The sequence below is a fragment of the Carassius auratus genome, chromosome 4, assembly GCF_003368295.1.
Source record: "Carassius auratus strain Wakin chromosome 4, ASM336829v1, whole genome shotgun sequence".
NCBI lineage: Eukaryota > Metazoa > Chordata > Actinopteri > Cypriniformes > Cyprinidae > Carassius > Carassius auratus.
In genome coordinates, this window is record NC_039246.1 from 13,958,869 (window position 1) to 13,979,724 (window position 20,856).

The 20,856-nt window shown below is 34.6% G+C and overlaps 2 protein-coding genes across 3 annotated transcripts in view; one reads left to right on the forward strand and one right to left on the reverse strand.

The window, feature by feature from the left end:
* Positions 1–257: 257 nt before the first annotated feature.
* On the reverse strand, positions 258–17,109 carry LOC113059620 (palmitoyltransferase ZDHHC17-like). The gene is made up of 17 exons (XM_026228167.1): positions 16,999–17,109; positions 12,495–12,598; positions 11,241–11,363; positions 10,915–10,992; positions 9,448–9,592; positions 9,070–9,134; positions 8,828–8,990; positions 7,754–7,879; positions 7,531–7,673; positions 7,330–7,430; positions 5,314–5,438; positions 4,621–4,683; positions 4,402–4,495; positions 4,100–4,183; positions 2,728–2,885; positions 2,507–2,601; positions 258–1,439 (listed from the first exon to the last, which is right to left on the reverse strand). Exons 1-17 carry the CDS (start codon positions 17,059–17,061, stop codon positions 1,301–1,303), a joined length of 1,869 nt encoding a protein of 622 aa, XP_026083952.1. The 5' UTR covers positions 17,062–17,109; the 3' UTR covers positions 258–1,300.
* Positions 17,110–18,001: 892 nt separating this feature from the next.
* LOC113059630 (oxysterol-binding protein-related protein 8-like) overlaps positions 18,002–20,856 on the forward strand; it is a 73,959-nt gene continuing 71,104 nt past the window's right edge. For both annotated transcript variants that reach the window (XM_026228175.1, XM_026228185.1), the window contains exon 1: positions 18,002–18,330. The gene's annotated coding sequence lies outside the window, so the exon portion shown is untranslated. The remainder of the gene's footprint in view (positions 18,331–20,856) is intronic.

Genomic DNA, 20,856 nt, shown 5'->3' on the forward strand with positions numbered 1-20,856 from the left:
TATATATATATATATATATATATATATATATATATATATATATATATATATACACACACACACATACTATTATTTTTATTTTTTTTTGAAAGTGAAGACTGTTCTGCATTACTGAACCGTTATATTGATGCAAACTCAGTGCATTTCTCTTTCCCAGGGCTCATTACCATATTATATTAATCCGTTTTTGTTTTGCATTAAACAATGTCTATAATACTTTGATTTAAAAAAAATAGCATAATTTAAAGGCAGCATAATATAAATATTTTGATAATTAAATACAGTAATGAGGAGGTTTTTGTGCAAGATGTTAATTTGAATTATGGCAAAGTTGGAATTAATTATCATGAAAACGATAATAAAATGCAAAACCAGGCTTCATTTTCTCTAAACAAAATATAATTTTTTTTTTCTTTTTTTGGGTGAAATATGACCCGGCTTCATCTTCTTGACACGTTTCGTCGGATTCGCCCCTGCTAAACTATTATACATGCTGCAAATCCCAAAATGAAGACATGTAAAATTATCTCATGATACTATATTATCGAAAAATACTACATAAATAGGTTAAAATAAATATGTTAAGTCACATTATTTAAACTGGGCATCTCTCTAGTCGTATGAATGCGTGTCACGATCAGACGAATCAAGGCAGCTTAAAGGAATCGTTCAGCTACAGTTATTTACTAATCATCATGTCGTTCCAAACATATGCGTATTGCTTTCTACTTATATGGAAAAGAGCAGCCTGAACATTCTGCTAAATATCTCTTTTTGTGTTCAATGCAAGAAAGTCAGTCACATAGGTTTAAAGTGACATGAATAATAATACAAAAAAAAAAAGTCTAATTTTGGCCAGAACAATTCCTTAAAACCACAAACGCTATATTTCGTCTGATTGTTAAGCTATGCTCATTCTCATTCCTACACAAAGGTCCATGTTGAATTAGGACGACGAAGATCCGATTTCACTTTAAAAGAAACAAAAAAGGGGTCACAGGAAGAAAACCAAGGTAAACGAAAAGCAGTCGATGTGCGAAACAACAAAACGCCTCTGCTGACCAACTGAGGAGAGCCGTTTGTACTGCATCCGCCTCTGATGTCACTAAACTCCTCCTCTTCCTGTTCCTGGTGTCCCTGCGTCTCGGGTGGAGTTGGTGACAGCATGCGTTATCCTGACTGGGTGAGGTTTGCAGTCTCGGTGAAGGAGATGGTCCCGGTTGAGCAGCACTTCAGGAAAACCTCTCCCCTCTTCTCTCTCTCTCTCTCTCTCCGTCTTCTCTCTCGCTCTGTCACCGCTCTACACCAGCTGGTATCCTGAGCCGGACGTCTGCTCGTACTCTATTGTGTACTGGGACGTCCAGTCTACCACCACGGGCCGCAGCAGACCGCAGCAGCGCAGCTCGAAGAAATCTATGAGGTTCCTTATACAGCCGTGACTGAAAACAGAGGAGCAGCGTCAATTCTGTCTGAACTCAACAATTTAACTTACATTTTTAGTCATTTTGTTAGGTGGTTTAGTCATTTTTATTACTTATTCATATTTCTAAATAGATTTTCTTTTTCAATATTAAAGTTAGTAATTTTAGTAGTTCAGCTTATTATCTGAAAGTGTTATTACGATTTTAAAATTAGCGCTGTTAAATGATTAATCGCGAATAACCGCATCCAAAATAAGATTTTGTTTGCATAATATATGTATGTGTACTGTGTATATTTATTATGCATATATAAGAATACAGATATACAGTATGCATTTTAAAAATATTTACGTATATACACATTTATATTCTTACAATTTAATGTTTAAATTATACATGTTTCTCTTAAATATATATTCACATTCATGTGTTTCTATTTATACATAATGTGCACAGTTTTTTTTGTATGCAATTAATGGCGATTTTAACAGCATTTATTTATAATGTTCTGTGTAAAGGTATTTTTTGGGCATGATTTATTTAGAAAATTGTATTAGTCATTGTTCAAATATCTGAGTAGTTTTAATTTAGTTTTATATTGTGTTAAGTAATCTTAGTATTTAAATTGATTATTAATGTAAACTTATTATCTGAAACTAAACTAGCTTTTCATTTCAATAGATTTCAATAGCACTTATTTTTAGATTTTCAGTTTAATTCTTTTTTTTTGGTTCATTATTCTTTTTTTATTATTATTAATCATTCAAACACTTTTTAAATCTAATATTTATATTCCATTTTAGATCTATTTCAAGTTTTTTTTTTTCAACAACATGAAAACATTTTTTTTTTTTATTATTATTCTTAAGTAAATAGCTTATAAACACTGAAACAACCAAACAACTTGCAACTTTCTATAAGTTTTTGTGTCCAAACAAGCACTAGTAAAGACATTTTCTAACAGTAAGTATATATAGACTGAATCGATGATTAATATACAAAGCATAGTTCTATAAACTCATTTACAAACCATCCTCCTCTAGATATAGATAAGCCGTACCCTGAAATGAGTTTAAAGGACTCACTTGAAAGGGCTCTCGATGGATGTGGCTGTAACTTTAAAGTGCTTATATCTTCTGGCGTTCATGCGTTCGTTTGTAGTGATGCCCAGAACAGCGATCTATGGAGTATACATCAAACCACAAAAACACATCAAATCTAAACCAAACGCTAGCATGCAGACTGAAACAGATTCTCAAGCAGCTTTCTTGCTTTTGTAACAGCTCTGGGCTCGAGTGTCTCTTACCTGATAGAGCTGGCACATGATGAGCACAGCGACCCACATGAAGTGAAACACACTGTTGATGAACATCCAGAACATCCACGGCGAGCAGGTGGCGATCTGGGTGATGTAGATCCAAAAGCCATCTTTAGTGTAACTGGTAGCACAGTGAATCCTCCAGTCTGCAGAAATACACCACAATCACGTTTTGGTCATCAATATTATACACACATATGCTCCTAATGCAAAAATAAATAAACCAGGTAAAAATAAGGTCTCATTTGTTAAAATTATTTAAAGCGATAAGTTCCCCAAAAATGAAAATTGTCATCATTTACTCACCATCAAGTCATTCCAAACCTGTATGAGCTTATTTATTCTGTTGAACATCAAAGAAGATATTTTGAAGAACGTTGGTAACCAAACAGTTGACGGCACCCATTGACTTCCACAGTATTTTTTTCCCCATACCATAGAAGTCAATGGTTACCGTCAAAAGGTTACAAGCATTCTTCAAAAAAATTTCTTTTACAAGTTTGGAACATCTTAAGGATCAGTATATATCTTCATATCTTTCCAAATATGAAAAATTTCATATTCGGGTGAACTATCCCTTAAATGCATGAATTAACAATTAACTATATTTTTACAGCAGTTATTAAAATTTTTTAATGTTAGATCACAGTGCCATAGTGTTAACGGATACAACTTTGATTTTAATGATGAATTAGTAAAATACACCACAATCACATTTGTTCGTCAATATTATACATACGTATGCTACTAATGCAAAAAAAAAAAATCAGGTAAAAATAAAGTCTCATTTGTTAAAATTAAAGCGATAGTTCCCAAAAAATGAAAAGTGTCATCATTTACTCACCATCAAGTCATTCCAAACCTGTATGAGCTTATTTCCTCTGTTGAACATGAAAGAAGGTATTTTGAAGAATGTTGGTAATTAAACAGTTGACGGTACCCACTGACTTCCGCAGTATTTTTTTCCCCATACCATAGAAGTCAATGGTTACCGTCAACAGGTTACACGCATTCTTCAAGATATCTTCTTTTACAAGTTTGGAACATCTTAAGGGTGAGTAAATGATGACAAGAATTTCATATCTGGGTGAGCTATCCCTTAGATGCATTAAATAAACTATATTTTTACAGCAGTTAAAAACCTATTTAATGTTAGATCACAGTGCCATAGTGTTAACGAATGCAACTTTGATTTTAATGATGAATTAGTAAATTATTTATCTTAATGCTGTTTAAGTATTATTCATGCTAACAAATGAAACCTGTTTGTAAAGTGTTACCAAAGTTAATACTATTTCCATCTATATGCATTTATCATTTCATTGATCGTATAAAACTATGCAAACCTAAGTGTACTTACAGCAAATGCAACCGTATATCATCCAACAGATCATGCCCAACAGGAAGAACAAGTAGCCCATGAAGTAACGGTGGTTTCCACTTCCTGTCCGCAAACAATGAGGAGAAAAACAGAGACGAATGAAAGGAATTAAGTCAAATCTGCTGTTTTACATTCTCTCAACTATCTGCCTTTGGCTCAAATTAGTTTAATTGTGATGCTAAATGGGCTTTCTTTACAAAAGTGAACGATTTCCTGGCCAGTCACTGACTTTTCATGTTAATGTCAGGTGAAAAGCATGGTTGGTGGGACTGAAAACTCACCTACGCAGTTCCCGACCCATGGACAGTGGTGATCAAACTTGGCGATGCATCGATTGCAAACAGCGCAGTGTTTTGATCTGATTGGCTTCCGTATCTGTGGAGAACAGGCCGTTAAAGTGAGTGTTTTATGCATGGGCACCTCACTGGAAATTGCAATGCAAATCAGACCTTTGAGTTATAAGCTTGACTGTGTGCAGAATAGAAAAGAGTGATCATTACCAAACAGGTGCTGCAGAATATGCTGAGATCCAGAGAGCCTGTTTCTGCCAGTTCAACTATAGTCTGAACAGAGAAGAAGACAAAACAGTGGAGTACTTTTACATTTTCTGAAGAAAAGCATCAGTGTTCTGGATGGTTGCTGACCTGGGCAAGTTTAAAAACCCTGAAAAATTAATGTAGCATTGCATCACTTGCACACCAATGGATGCTCTGCAGTGAATGGGTGCCGTCAGAATGAGAGTCCAAACAGCTGATAAAACCACAATCCACACCACTTCAGTCCATCAGTTTATGTCTTGCGAAGCAAAAAGTTGAATTTTTTGTAAGAAACAAATCCTTTAAAGCATTTTTACAAAAAAAAATGTCACTTTTGGCCAAAATACACATCCATAATAAGTGAAAAAGTTGTTTCTCTTTTGTACTCTCACATCAAAATCCAACCACATATGTATTTTGGACTGTTTTGGCTTGTAAACAGTGCTTGATCAGCGCAGATTCCTCTCCTGATTCAGATGAGACAATATTTTTACAGAAGAAAGCAATATTCATTATAATGGATTTGTTTCTTACAAACATGCAGCTTTTGGCTTCATATAATGTTAATTGATGGACTGGAGTAGTGTGGATTATTGTGATTTTTTTATCAGCTGTCTGGACTAGGGAAGTACATTTTTCTGCAGATTGAGATTTTACCTTTTTCTTATGCTCCTCGGATGCTTTGATGATACCAGGGTCGGACTTCCATGACTTGCCAAAGTTGTAGAAGAGAGCCAGACTGTTGAGCAGGAAGGGCAGGTGGACGGTGACGAAAGGGAGATGTGTGGAGGGTTAAGGAAGTTGTGTTTAATATGGCACAGCAAAAGAATCAACAGGGTTAATAGATTATTTGGACCAATTCATTGAATGCATCATTTGAGACCCACTGATTTAGTAAAAAAAAAGCCTCTTAAAGAATCACAAATCTTAAAACAAATAACAACTCAATCAATATGTGATCTGTGATCCTCTTAAGACATGCAAGTCCTATTAAATATCCAAGAAATTTTCAACTTTCATCGCGTTTAAATGGAACATACGGTTTGACAAATGACTTCTTGAATTGAGACCGAAAGTTCCGTGGAATTCTAAGCTGACACATTTCAAAAAGTTACTTATTTAAAAATGTAACATTTCCTGTCTGACATCTGCATGGAACACAAGCGTGCATCTCCATCAACCAGAGGCAAACTATGTCCAAAAAGACACTGATACATGCAAAATCTGTTTCTCCTGTAAGTGGGTCAGTGATTTCCCTGAGCTGAGCTGCATGCAGGCAACAATTACAACAGGGGAAAAAAACCAGAGCTCAATCCTCAGAGGAGATGCTCTATTGCTGGATGATGAAGACGAGAGGGAAACAGATCTTTTCTATTCCTGAAGCACCTGAACACACGGCGGTTCTCTGCACACTAAACATCACTCCACAACCTCCAATTACAGCCACACGAACCACACTTCAGCAGCTTCATTCGACATGAGTCACGTCTTGAGTGGTTTGCTCGGGAGATAAGAAAAGGCCTCAGCTTTGGGAAGGAATCTGATTTTACCACTAATGTTAGACAGCACCATAAACACAGAAAGACAATACAAGAACTCTGCTTTCTTGTGTTTGTACTTGCATTCTCTCACACCTAATGGTGGGCGTCATGAACAGAATCTTATATCACAGTATGAGTAATTATATATCACAGTCATAGCACAATATGGTTATTTTTGCTGGAAGTTCTACAAACACGGTTTATATATATTAAATAACTATAGTGCAATGCCAAATGTTGGATAATAAATAATAAGAAATAGATCTCACATGAAAAGTGCTCCATCTCATTTGATTATTTGGATATATGGATCAGATTATTCATATCAAAAGACTACTTAACTAAGAACCCTTACTGGAATAATTCACATGAAAGTGTAGATCTACTAACAGTTTACTGACCCTCCGGCTATCAGAGTTGTAGATGAGATTGTTTGCTAATAGGAACAGATTTGGAGAGTTTAATTACTCCATCACTTTCTCACCAATGAATGCTCTGCAGTGAATGGGTGCCGTCAGAATGAGAGTCCAAACAGCTGATAAAAACATATCAATAATCCACATGATGCTAACTGATGTTCTGGAGTGGTGTGGATTATTGTGATGTTTTTATCAGCTGTTTAGACTCTCATTCTGACGGCACCCATTCACTGCAGAGCTTCCACTGCTGAGCAAGTGATGCAGTGCTACATTTCTAAAAATCAGTTCCCAATTGCATCTATTATTTTGCAAAAAAATAATGTAAAGCTTCACTCTGCACCAAGCGTGTGGAAATTTCTACCAATATTTGACACATTTCTACCATTGCACAAGTCGCCCAGCCCTTCTCTCACCCACGCCGTCAGTAAACTGTGGGTAAAAGAGGGATATATGTTCATCTCAGTTTGTTTTCATGACGTGTGAACAGATCCTAGTAAACATACTGCTAAACTTCACACTTCACCTTCATATATTCCCCTATAAGAATTTATTTCCGTCCAAACAAAAACGCTCCTCTACCAGATCTTTTTCAGATCTTTCAACACTGAAAAATTAGTTATTGCTATAGAAATTGGGTCACTTCAGCAACCCAGTTTGACGATTTCATATCAGGAAAACAACAAAGACAGAAAAAGAACAACTAAAAAGGATATCATTCCAGAACCAATAAAACCAGGTGATGTACATCCAGAACTTAGTGGCCAGATAGATGCCCAGAGGAAGAGCACTATGCATGGAGTGATCGAAGAAAGACCTAGAAGCAGAGATCAGAAATTAGCGATGATGCTTTGCTTCCACATCAGAATGCATTAAAAGGGTGAGTAGCACCGCAGATGTGTAATACGGCATCATACTTAGACAGAAACTGCACGACGAGCCACACCAATGCATACATCCCACACTTGATGAGCCAGGAGTCAATGTCCAGATCGGCGATAAATCCCACCAGCCAGATCACCATGAACGGAGTTCCCAACATCACCTTCTGCCTGAACTCCTGCAGACGGACAGAGAAATGTCTGAGTGCATGCACTACATCTCGATTTCTCCTTAATGGTAACTGATCGGTCGCTCTACCTTGTCCATTTTGAGTCGCTTCAGGTACGAGGGACTGTCGTAACCTTTGGCTTGTCTGGCCTCCTGCAGATGATTCATCATCCACACATTTTTCCTCTGTTTGGCCAGATCCAGCGGCGTTTCCCCCTGAAACCAACAAATATTAATAGATGTCACGTACACCAGTGTGGTTAACAGTAATTAAATCTAGAACTATTACATTTAATCATTTAGCAGACACTTTTATCCAAAGCGACTTACAAATGAGGACAGTGGAAGCAATCAAAAACATTATTTATTATGCATTTATATGTCCATATGAAATGAAATAAAATATAATAAAAAATGTGAAAAAGTTTAAGTTCAACTTTTAAAATTACTAAGTGAAATAAAACTAAAGGTAAAAAATTAAAAAATAATTTTTTAGAAATCGACACGTCAAAAACATCACCAAATTACAATTTTTTATATTTTATAAAAACTAAAATATAAATAAAACTAAGCAAAAATATAAATAAAATAATTTGAAAAATTAATTAATTACAAACTTTTTTGACATTTGAACTTGCTCACAAATAAGTCAAATAGACTGATTTACACTTTGCTTAGCAACTTCTGATTCTATAACCCTATTTTACAAAAATCGAGAAGTTTAAAAATGCCAAATAAAAGCAAATAAACACTATATACAAAAGTACGCAGTCTAATTTGGCACTTCTGTGCGCACTAGAGATCTTATTCTCTCTGATAAAGACCCTATAACACAAATTTTACATGCAGCACACAGCAAAAAAGCATTTATATCCCTAAAAACTGGAGTTTGTGGCATTAAATATTTATAAAATATTAAAATACTTAAAGTACACATTAGCTGAATGCATTAATATATTGTGAAAAGGTTTTATCAGATTATCAGACAGAACGGTTAAATAAAGAAGACATTTAACGAATAGGGATGGAGAATGGTGTCAAAATAAAAGTTCTGCATTGAACACAAAAAGAAACCTTTCTGGCCGATGCCAATAGTAATAATAAAAGGTATCACCCATCTACACACTTGATTTCAGTATGTTAGTGTAGGTGTCTGGACTTCACCTTGATGTTCTGTGCATCCACATTAGCATTAGCCTCCAACAGCAGGCTGATGACTGTAGTGTTTCCAGCCAGAACTGCCCAGTGCAGAGATGTGTTCTTATGATACTTATCACCCAGATTCACCGACACGTTAAACGTCAGCAACAGCCGTGTCGGGTCAACACTGCACAAATCCCATCTAATTAGTTTTACATCTGGCAATGGCAAAAAACAATACATGTCTTCTCACAATACACACGCACCTGTGCATCCGATACGCCGCCCACATCAAAGGGGTCATGCCATTCTGATCCATCATATCCACATCCTGGAAAAAATATGACACAGAGAAGACTTAAAAGAAAGATCAGACGGAGATCAAACACAGTGACATCGTTCCTAGAGGTCAAACTTCCATGGATGGAAATGTCAAACAGGCTGAAAATAGACTAGGCAGGAAAAAAAACAATGCATGATAAATCCATAAATAAACAGTATTGAGTGATAGGGCGTCTTCCTGAGTAGCTCCACCCACAGTGAAATCTCACTGGCTCAAAATCTCAAATATTCTGATTGTCTGTGTCTTTGCCAGCTTTTGTTTTGATGAGATCAGTGCCCCACAGAGCGTTAAACAAGTGTACCTGTCCTTTGGCAATGAGATACGCCACAATAGAGGTGTGTCCAAACTGAGTGGCCAGATGCACACAACTGCATCCCTCGCCATCGATGAGAGAAGGATCAGCACCGTACTTCATCAACTGCACCACCATGGAGAGATGGCCCTGTCTGGATGTGAGAGAGCAGAACAGAGGTGTGTGCATTAATAAGATTGTGCGCACTTAACATACATGCAGTCCTGCCATACTTGCACTATTTTTGCAGTGTGCACACTATGCATTGAATAACCGGATAACCTATCACATCTCACAAACTACACCGCAGCAATGCATCCCACAATGTAATGCACTTCTATTTTACTAGAGTCAGGATTCCTCATGTCTTGCCAATGCACTGCAGAGTTTAGCTCCAACCCTGATGAAACTCACTCTTGTAATCTTCAAATGATCCTGAAGACACTGATTAGCATGCTCAGGTGTATTTGATTAGGTTTAGAGCTAAACTCTGCAGTAAAAGTGGATCTCTTGGGCCAGATTTGAGGATCCATGTTTAAGTTTAATATACAGGCATGTACTATTATCATATTTATTTGTTTTACTTATATAAATATATATATTTCAAATAATTTCAGAAAATTGTCCCCCCTTCTTATATTTATATTTCATTTCAGCTTTATTTCAATTAACTATTGAATGATTAATTTGAATTAAGTTGCAGTAATATTGTTTTGTAATGTCATTTTTATTAGTTTCAGTTTTAATTTATTTTATTTATAGTTTGCTTTAATTTACTTATTTCAGTTAAAATTTTTATAAATTTAGTACACTTTTAAACATTATTTCATATTCGTTTTCTTTTCTTTTTTTTTATAAGTTTCGCAAGTTTTTTCCATATAATATTTACATTTAATTTCAGCTTAACTTCAATTACTCAAAGATGGTTTAATTTTAGTTTAAGTCATTTGTTTTATTTGTCATTTTATTAATTTGACAGTTATTTTTACATTTAAAATGTACTTAAACATATTTCAGTTTTAGTTTTTGTAATTCAACTTCAGCTTTTCATTTTAGATAATTCATCTAATATTTATATTCTATAAATTATAATTTAACTGAGAAATTTAGTGTTCATTATTTTTATTATTTTTAGTTTGTTTGTATTTCTACTTTAACTTGTTTCATCTTTAGTTACTATAATTTTAGTACTTCATCTTAAAAATTTTATTTCTGCTAATTTTAAGTTTTTCACCATTTGTTTTTTAGTATTTATTTAATTTCAACTTTATTTCAATTACCCTTCCATCTCCAGTGAGACGAACAAACCAAAAAATTCAAGTTCGATTTTTCTCTTCTTGACTCAAAAATCTGAACTATTTTTATGCAGATTAATAACTCTATGAAGCTCATGAAACCACATTTCTTCATACCAATTCACTAAACCGCAAGCAGTATACAGCACATACTAGGTGGTACTGCGTTTCAAACACACACCTTGTAGCCCAATGCAGTGGTGTAGAGTTGAGGTCTCCTCCCAGCTGGTCCACTATAGCACCTTTAGATATGTAGTACCTAAAAAGAGTGAATCGACAGACAGCATTCAGGAAATGAGACGTCTAGGCTCTGTCTTACAGTAGCATAAGAGAGCAGTGTGAAATGAATGTCTGCGCCAGAGCAAGTGTTTATTAAGAGGAGTTTATGCACACGCACACACAGACTCGTGATGGGAATTTCAATGCTGACAGAGTAATAGCTCTATATATCCATTCCTCTCTGTGTGTGTGAATGTGTGTGCTGTCTTAAGAATACGAGAGACGCACTTGACCAGGTCTATGCGGTTGTTGATTGCCGCCCAGTGAAGGAGTGTGACATTTTCTTTATCCGGCTGACGCACGTCATATCCGGCCTCCACCAGCTCACGGCATCGCTCGAATATCCCATACCTGAGCACAAATACACCATAAAACATCCCTGAACAGCAGCCGTTATCCATTTTGCCAACATTGGTCCACCTGTCCTGTTTTTGTTTAGTCAAGTAGTAGCTTTCTAGCATTGGTCAATAAATACGAACAAAACTCTACATTGAAAACTGGTACACCTCAAAAGCTAAAACAGAGACTTTCCTGGAATTAATTCCTGATTCTGAGTTATATTCATGTCTTTCAACACATAAAAGTCTTTGTATTGTGTATATTCAGCAACCTCAATCATAAACAGGGTTGAGTAGCACTCCGTTTGCAAAAAAACTTAATTTATTAAATTTTCATATTACTAAAAGATTCATTAAATTAATGTTTAATGCCATCATTTGTGTTCCTGTGGCTCAAGTGGTAGAGCATTGTGTTAGCAGCACAAGGTTGTGGGTTTGATTCCCAGGGAACACATGTTAGGTAAAAACTGTTAGCCTGAATGCACTGTAAGTCACTTTGGGTAAATTTATATTATTATAAATACATTTCTATGAATTAACTTCAACAATTATTAATCCAGAAAAATTCAAATGCAGAACACAGAATTTTGTAAATATTAAACGGAACGGAACACAGGTTCTAAAAATGTAATTTTTGATATATTTTTTTTATTATTGCTAAGTTTAATGATTTTCAATTATTAAACATGACTTCTGATAACTAACGTTAAATTTAAACATTAAAAGAGTCCAGAAAATATAATTGAAGAAAATAAAAGTTGACGTCCATAAAAATTAAAATAGCAAACATTTTTTTAATTCCATAAATTATATATATATATAAAAAAAAAAGATTTAAAAAAAGAAAAAAAATTTAATTGGGCTCTAAAATGGGGGATTTAAATCTGGCAACCTGAAACATGAAAACACTTGGAGGTTTATATTTTATCTACTCTTTTATGTTGAAGGCAATATAGAGAAATTTGAAATTTTATAGTTTCTGTTAAAATTAACATTGGCCTACAAACATAAAAAAAATTATCTTTTGTGTTCACTTATAATATAGAAATCATGTTGCTCATACGACGTGGTTTTGCTGACATGTCCTTGATCATGATCTAGTTGTTTCTGGCTGGAGGATATTTGTGTAGATGTGTAGACTCACTGGGTGGCTTTGACGATGTCCCAAGTGCTGTAGTCGTCCACATGGCTCTTGCGGCTGACGCTCTCGCTGTAGTCATGATTATACTGACTCTGGGGTTTAATTTCCTGCGGGAGAGAATCACAGTCAGTTCATCTCTATAAAGCCATCAGACAGAAGGAGGATCCTGAGGAACCTGTCATGTGTACGGTCAGAGTCCATGGTGATGACGAGCTTAAAAACACACACACTGAATGAAAGAGGCTTTTAAAGGGACCATATCACGGAAAACAGGATTTTCCTGCTCTTTGATGAAACTAAGCATTTAATTAATATATAAAAATCAAGATTAATCACATTTCAACGATTATTGCAACTTCTGCTTGTCTTATTTAAGCATAATCCGCTGTGATATTTGCAATATTTCCAAACATGGATCTCTGCAAAGTCATTTTATTATAAGAATTTGTAATATTACGAATTTCACTGTTTTAAATAATTAAATAATGAATCAGGAAACTACATAGTCAAATAAATCCTGCTTATGATTTGACATTCTCCTACTCTGTGCTTACATTAAAGTGCAATAATAAAAAAAATAAAAATAAAAAACTAAATCAACTCTTTTTCAGTCCATCCAGGAAAACTATGGCAGTATGCGGAGCTTAACTAGTCATAACAAATGCTATTTGTATATGTAATACTGCTACTACTGTTGAAAAAAATAATACAACTTTTTAAAGAAATAAATCACACAATATTTCTTCCATGTTTTAGTTTTAATTTTAATGGCAAATCCCCTTTATTTAGCAAAAAATAATTTTTTTACATTTAATTAATTAAAAGACAAATTAAATTAGATGTTTAAAAAGAGTGTAAAATGAGACACATTCAAGCAAAAGCTTGAAACAGATGCAAAGGGCAAACAGAAAACACCCACAGGACACAAGGGAATCCTGGCAAACAAACCGAGCTCCCTGTGTGTGTGTGTGTGTGTGTGTGTGTGTGTGTGTGTGTGTGTTGCCAGGCGAGCAGAGACATGAGACACACACACACACACACACACACACACACAACAGTCACAGAGATTCACATATAAATATGATCAGCTGGAAAACACTGTAAACGAGAATGCTGATTTGTAATTAGTAGCATTTCAAATAATCCTTAAAAATGTTAAGAATTAATTAGTGAAGAGTAAACCGTAATAGATTCCGTGAAGAACCTGAACACTTGCACCCAAAACCACTAAACACAAAGCCCTGTGGCTCTTGTTGCGGTTACCTTCACAAACCCACTGCAGACCGATCCGTCTACGTCTAGACAACATTATACATCAACACAAAGATTCATCAGCAGCCATACGTCCAGAGAAAAGCCTAGCAAGATCAACCCAATCCAGAGGTCAGAGGTCACACTGTCAATGCAATGCTACAGATCACAGTAACTCGAAATTAAAGATACAATATTTTTTATCACATAACAAACATTCTTTTTTCATGACTAAACTCATCATTTGTAGTCAGCTTTCATTTCTTTGTCTGTTTTTACATATAAAGCAACAAAAGCAGAAGTGCAAAAGAAATCACACCCACATGCCACTACGTAGAAATACGGTGGAAAAATTCAATGCCACAAAGCTAAATTTGTTGCACGCAAACAGTGGCTTTTCCTCCAACCGGATGGACATCTCACCTCACCTCATCGACACACTATACAAGAGTCACAACAGCAGACTTTGACATCTGAGCATCATCTCTGCAGGAAACCTCAGGTCTGATCTGATGGGTGATGGTAAAAACAGATGGCTCACCCACTCAGGTGACAGAGGGCCAAAGCATCTGAAGGGAACGACTTCCTGTAGCCTTTCCTCTAGTTAACAGCATTTTTAGGATCATTATCACATGATCCTTTAGAAATCATTCTAATATGATGATTCATTATCAAAGTTGGAAACAGTTCTGCTGCTTAATGTTTTTTCAGAACATGTGATACTTTTTTAGGATACTTTGATGAATTATATAAAAAAAAAGAAACTATGTTTTTAAAATATAAATATTTTGTAATAACAATATACACTACTGGTCAGGAATTTGGGGTCAGTATTTTTTTTCTTTCTTTTTTTAAAATAAAATCAATACTTTTATTCAGCAAGGATGTGTTAAATTGATAAAAAGTGATAGTAAAGAAAATATATTACAATATATATTATTAGAATTTTCTTTTTTTTTTTTTTATAAATGCAGTTCTTTTTAACCTTTTCTTCATCAAATATATTAGACAGCAGAACTGTTTCCAACACTCATAATAAATCAGAATATCAGAATGATTTCTAAATGATCATGTGATCGACTGATGTTACATGTGACGCTGAAGGCTGGAGTAATGATGCTGAAAATTCAGCTTTGCATCACAGGAATAAATTATTTTTTAAAAGTATATTCAAATAGAAAACTATTATTTTAAATTGTAATAATATTTCACAATATTACTGTTTTTTCTGTATTTTTGATCAAATAAATGCAGGCTTGATGAGCAGAAGAAACTTATTTCAAAAACATTAAAAATAGTAATGTTTCCAAACTTTTGGTCTGTGCTGTATAGAGTTTGGGAACATGACGTCAGCAATGCAATGCATTCTGGGACTTTAGGACACGGACGCTGCTGTATGTATTGGATTGGATTGATAATAGACTTTTGTTTGCTCTCTACAGCTAAAGAATAAGTTACAATGGTAAAACCTTGTTGTGTAATTAACTGCCATACTCGTACACATGACCGGCATGGAAAAATAATTTGAATGGAGTGCGATTTTTCAGCTTTCCCGCTGGAAAACTGCACCTTGATCTCAGGTCTCCGAGTTAACAAAGCGGCGTCACATAGCTTGGTTAGCAGCAGTAAGAAGGAAAAGAAGGATTGTCCCTTTGGTCTGATATATACACACGTATGTATGTGCATTTATATATATATATATATATATATATATATATATATATATATATATATATATATATATATACAGAAATGTACGTTATATAAACAACTTTTTTTTTTTGATGTGATTAATCGATTTGACAGACTTACATTAAATGTTACCTATGCATGAACCACATCACCTGCATTATCAGTGTTATGCATATTGCATACCACCTGTTACAGTAATAAACGGCAAAATTTATCAATTCTGTATCTCTTTATTTGTGAATCATAACACACTGAGGTTAATTTGTACAGCTTACAATAACGCATATTAAAAAGTGAAGGGGAGTGTAACTCGCTCGTTGACGCGGAAAATGTGTAGGTTCTGCACCCATCCATTTGTAAATTGCAGGTGAGACTCGAGAGATTTATCATTTTTAAACTGATCAGAGGTGTACGCTCTGACACTACAAACAAGGTTAGAAAACACATTGGGGAAGGTTACGAGCGGCAGCTCTTTAAGATCATCTGACCACTCTTTGTGTTCGTGCAGATTGAGTTCGTTGATACCTAAATACTGCATCTTTGCTTCCTTGTTGAGTTCTTCTTTATACGTAATCTTACACTTGATCTGTATGTCATGTCACTTTCACTTTTACTGATAAGCGTGTCCCAAAAAATGGCCGCGACTACCCAGAATACAATGCGCAGTGACGTAGTTTCCCAAGCTCTATACATGTTGACCACATAATATATTGTGCAACTTTGCAATAAAAAGGTTTGCGGAGATCTTAATTTCAGCGTGTGTTAGTTTGACTGCAAGCCAAGGCTGATGTTTCCCTTCAATCACACTACATGTGTGTGATCATCTCTATGGTCAGTCTGCCTGAGCATGAATAATTCACAGCAGGACGTCCCATATGAGCAAGCTGTCTCCCTACAGAAGTGTGAAAATGAATGCATTTAATTTATATTGAATGCATTTTTTGAGGTGTCATGTTATATTTCATCACACATGTAAAACTATAGGCCTGCAAGAAGTACGTTTCATGAAAAACTTCCCTAAATCAACACATCCTGTAAATGCAAACGTCGGAAACGAGTCGGGAAAATGTAAATGATCCATTGCAGCACTGATAACAACAACATTAACCGCCTGGATTTAACTGACAGTTTTGACATTAGATTCATTATTTAGACGTAAATAGTGTACTACAGGCAAATTAATAAAAAAATATAACACAATCAATGCTCTTTAAATGTATGTAAATGATGTTGGTGTTTGTGATTTAGACGCAAACGCAGCACAACACACTGTGATACTTGCTCAAATATGATAATGTCACGTGTGTCACTGCGCAATATGCAATAAAAACACACCTCTGATAAAAAAAAAATAATACGAGATTAGACATGCGTTCAAACGACAATTATAAATCTAATCGATGAATATGAAAGGCTAGCGTTAGCATCAATGCTATCACGGAGCCCCCATCCTTCATTGTGAGAAGTTAGCGGGAGAAATAACGCTTTTCGTGGCCGCTAAAACACTCCGGATTCATTTAATATCGCTGCCGTGGTGCAGCTGGATAACGGCAGTGTTTTTTACCTCGGGATGGAGGATCGGGACGCATCCAGTTTCCTTCTTAAATTCATCCAGATCGTCTGCCATCTTGCTGCTCGTCCACGCGGAGCATCACGGGAAAAAAACTCATTTAGGGGGCGATAAACCCAGAAGCGCGCGTGCACGAGGAAGCAGGGCGCTCGTGCACGCACAAAACCAGTCAAAAGTTTTTTTCTTTTTTTTTTTCTTTTCTAAAATTGAGATTCATACATCATATGAAAGCCAAATAAATGAGATTTTCATTGATGTTAGGATAATATTAGGATAATATTTGGCTGAGATAAAACTACTGGGAACTCTGGAATCTGAGGGTGCAAAAAAAAAAAAAAATCTAAATATTGAGAAAATATATAGAAATATATACAGGTCTGAACACGTGCGCGTTAAACTTTAAGCAGGTCAAATTTCCCCTAAACCATAAAACCAGTTTACTTTATTTTTTCTCCTTCTCTAAATATTTTGCTCATTCGTGGAATGCAACGCCGTTATGTAATAACGATCATAAATTATTTATTTCCCTGTTTTGACACTTACTACCACGCGATGGCAGCCTTGGATTGATTATATTTTCCTTGTTTATTTAATATGCTGTGTTAACCAAAATAAAAGTTATGTGATAGAAAATCTCAAATCACGTCCAAACAAAGATGAAACTGCTAATATATGTGTACAATATTTTGTGATACTGTACTGTACATGTCATAACCGTTATTTTCTTTACTTTTAATATGTTTCAATAAAAATATATAAACACAAACCCTACATATGATAGCGTTAGATGATCGTTTTGCGGTTTCACAACACGTTAGACTTTTAATATGATTTTTAAAGACCCTCAGCATATGTAACAGACTCCACCGTCAACGGCTGTTCTGAGATCTGTTTGAATATTTAAATTAAGCTGACGTGATCCGGCATTCCATCTCAAAGAACTGATCCTAGACCTGCTGCTTTGTATCATCAGCCCAATCGAACGTCGATCCCTCGAGCGCGGCAGGCAGAACCCAACGGACGCAGATAAACAGAGGTCTCTCAGAGGAAGGAAGACAGACGGGCGAACGAATATTTCTGGCTTTATCGCAATTCACCGCATCGAAACGCGTTTATGGTTCTCCGTTAAAACTTTTAAGATCCCACTCTGCTTGAATACCTGTCAATCTGCGTCAAAACGCGTCTGAGAAGTTTTAACCCATTTACTGATGGACTGACAGACGGATTCTCCTCAGACGACGCAATCTAAACAATCCACACTTTACCTCGTTCTCTCAAGAAAAAGCCTCGGTTTTCCCTCAGGAGGACTTCGAGTGGACAATTAAGGTTAGTGTTTATGATTTGTAATTCTGTATTTACACACATATAACCTGTAACTTACTCCATCTATGGGCTGTGTCTCACAATCTAGTGAGCTAACTATCTAGAAAGCATATTTGAGCATCGTAAACCCTTACTGTTTTTTTTTTTTTTTTGGGCGGGTATCATCTATTCACGAAACATATTTGAGCATTGAGTAAAATACAGCAAACTGCTGATCTAGATTGTATTTTAGTCGCCAACTAAAACAGCGCATTCACCGTTACTATATAAATACATCATGGAAAATCATACTAGTGCCAGCGTTTTAGACACGACCATATATTATTCCTTAAGTATCTAAAATGAAACAGTGTTGTCTATCTGCATGTTACAGGTCTTGTTGATACATATATGCTCCTATGGATCATCCTCCATCATTTAGATCATTTTTTATGAACATTTTGTACCTAAAAGTCTTAAAATCCTCATGAATCAGGTTGAGTTCAGAGATTTAATGCAGTGAGAAATATGTCGCTGATGTGACATCCTCAGGCTGCTTTTGTTGTTTACATAAACAATAATATTTATCAATGCATATTCACAAGGTTTAACTATAGTTCACAGCAATATACCATTGTTATGAAAATCCAACAATTCTGTACCATGGCATGACTTCATCACAGATCATATTTTTTTATAAAATCACATTTTATGCTATTTTATGAGATCCCTTAAAGTAACAATTTGTACATTATATAATATGGTAATCAAGCACTATCAGGCTGTATGTATGAAAGTACCATGGTGTTATTGTCATCCCATCAGTAAACCATACAGTATTATTTTATTTATTATTATTTTTGGTATAGGACACTCACTTTTTAACAGGTTTATTACAATATTTTAAATAGATTTCTTATTATAAACGGTGACAAATTATTTTCTTAAGTTGTTAATAAAACCAGTATTATTCATATTTTACAAGAAAATATAGTTTTAGTTTTTCTACTTAAACATTTTACATTTCATTCAATGTCATTCACTTTGTAATTTTTGTGAAATTTACTAGTAGTTATTTTTTTCTTCTTCTGTAATGTAGTATAGTATTATCATCACTGTAGTAGCATTCATTATAATTTGGAGGAAATTTCTGTCAATTGTCTTTAATACTCAAATATATTTGGTGCAATGTTGACCAAAACATGTTAGTGTGAGATTTATTGTTTTTATTTAACCAAGGCCCATATTTACCTCATCCCATTATTGTTTTTATTGTTGAAAATCTCTAATAAATATTTAGATATTATAATTAAATATTATATATTTATTTATAATATTTATTTATATATAATTATTTTATTTATAAATACATATATTATATTTTTAAATATTATTTATATTTATTTATTATATTATATTTATTATAAATATATTAAATATTTAGATATTTTAATTAAATATATATAATAAATAAATATTTTAATAAGTGGATAACATGCTGAATTATTATAGTAATAACAGTAACTATATTTCATTAGTTAATTAGGCTTTAATTACATGAATTTGACCACAAAACATACTCTGATTGACACTGTTTAGCCCGTATTGTTGTTTCAGGCTCTGATGTCTCAGATTAGACAAGAACAGATACACGCTCGCACCGAAATCTTGTGTTTCTGTGTGTCTTTGACCTTTGCATAAAGGTTCATGTTTCCACTTTCCCTTTTAGAGGCAGATTGGTGTTCAGAAACCCGAGCGTTCACTTCCACATAGCTCTCTGTGTTGCATTGTTGAAGTGAGGTTGTGAAATGTTAGCTGTAGCACATGTAAGAGTTTTTGTAACAATGCATGTATGCTATATTTAGCAGTAGCAGCTGCTATCTAAACATGTAATCCTAAACCCATTGTAAATATTGTTTGTGTGTTGTACAACCCTGATGTCAAACACGGACGTCTGAGTCTGATATAGAAATGTGTTCATTGTCTAAACTTCAGTGCGTGATTTTAATGTCTTTGTCATTGCATTATTCATCATAATTGCAAAAGATTGTCTGGTTCGTATGAAAGCGTGCACGTGCATAGCTCTAACAAAACATTATATGAGACAGTGATCGTCATTTGCCTGTCAAATAGAGTTTCCATTCCTGCATTGCTGTGCGTTATCGACGCTGCTGGTGAGTTTGGCATCTTATTTTGCATAGTGTTACCAACTGAGGACACAATCCAGGGTGATTCGCCCTTGTTGTCCAACTATTTCTATAGATGCAACTGCAAAATATACATATATATATATATATATATATATATATATATATATATATATATATATATATATATATTTTATACAACCAATCAAAGGTGGGTTTAATGCATTACTAAGTTACTGAATTTATTTAGTTTTTCTGAAAAGTAAAGTAAGAGATCACTCCTAATTTAAGTACAGTTACTTCTGATGTAATTGCATTACTAATAGGGTTTGGGTATATCATTTGAATTTTATCGATTTCGATTTTAGTTTCGATTCCAATAAGATAAAAAATCCAATCTAAT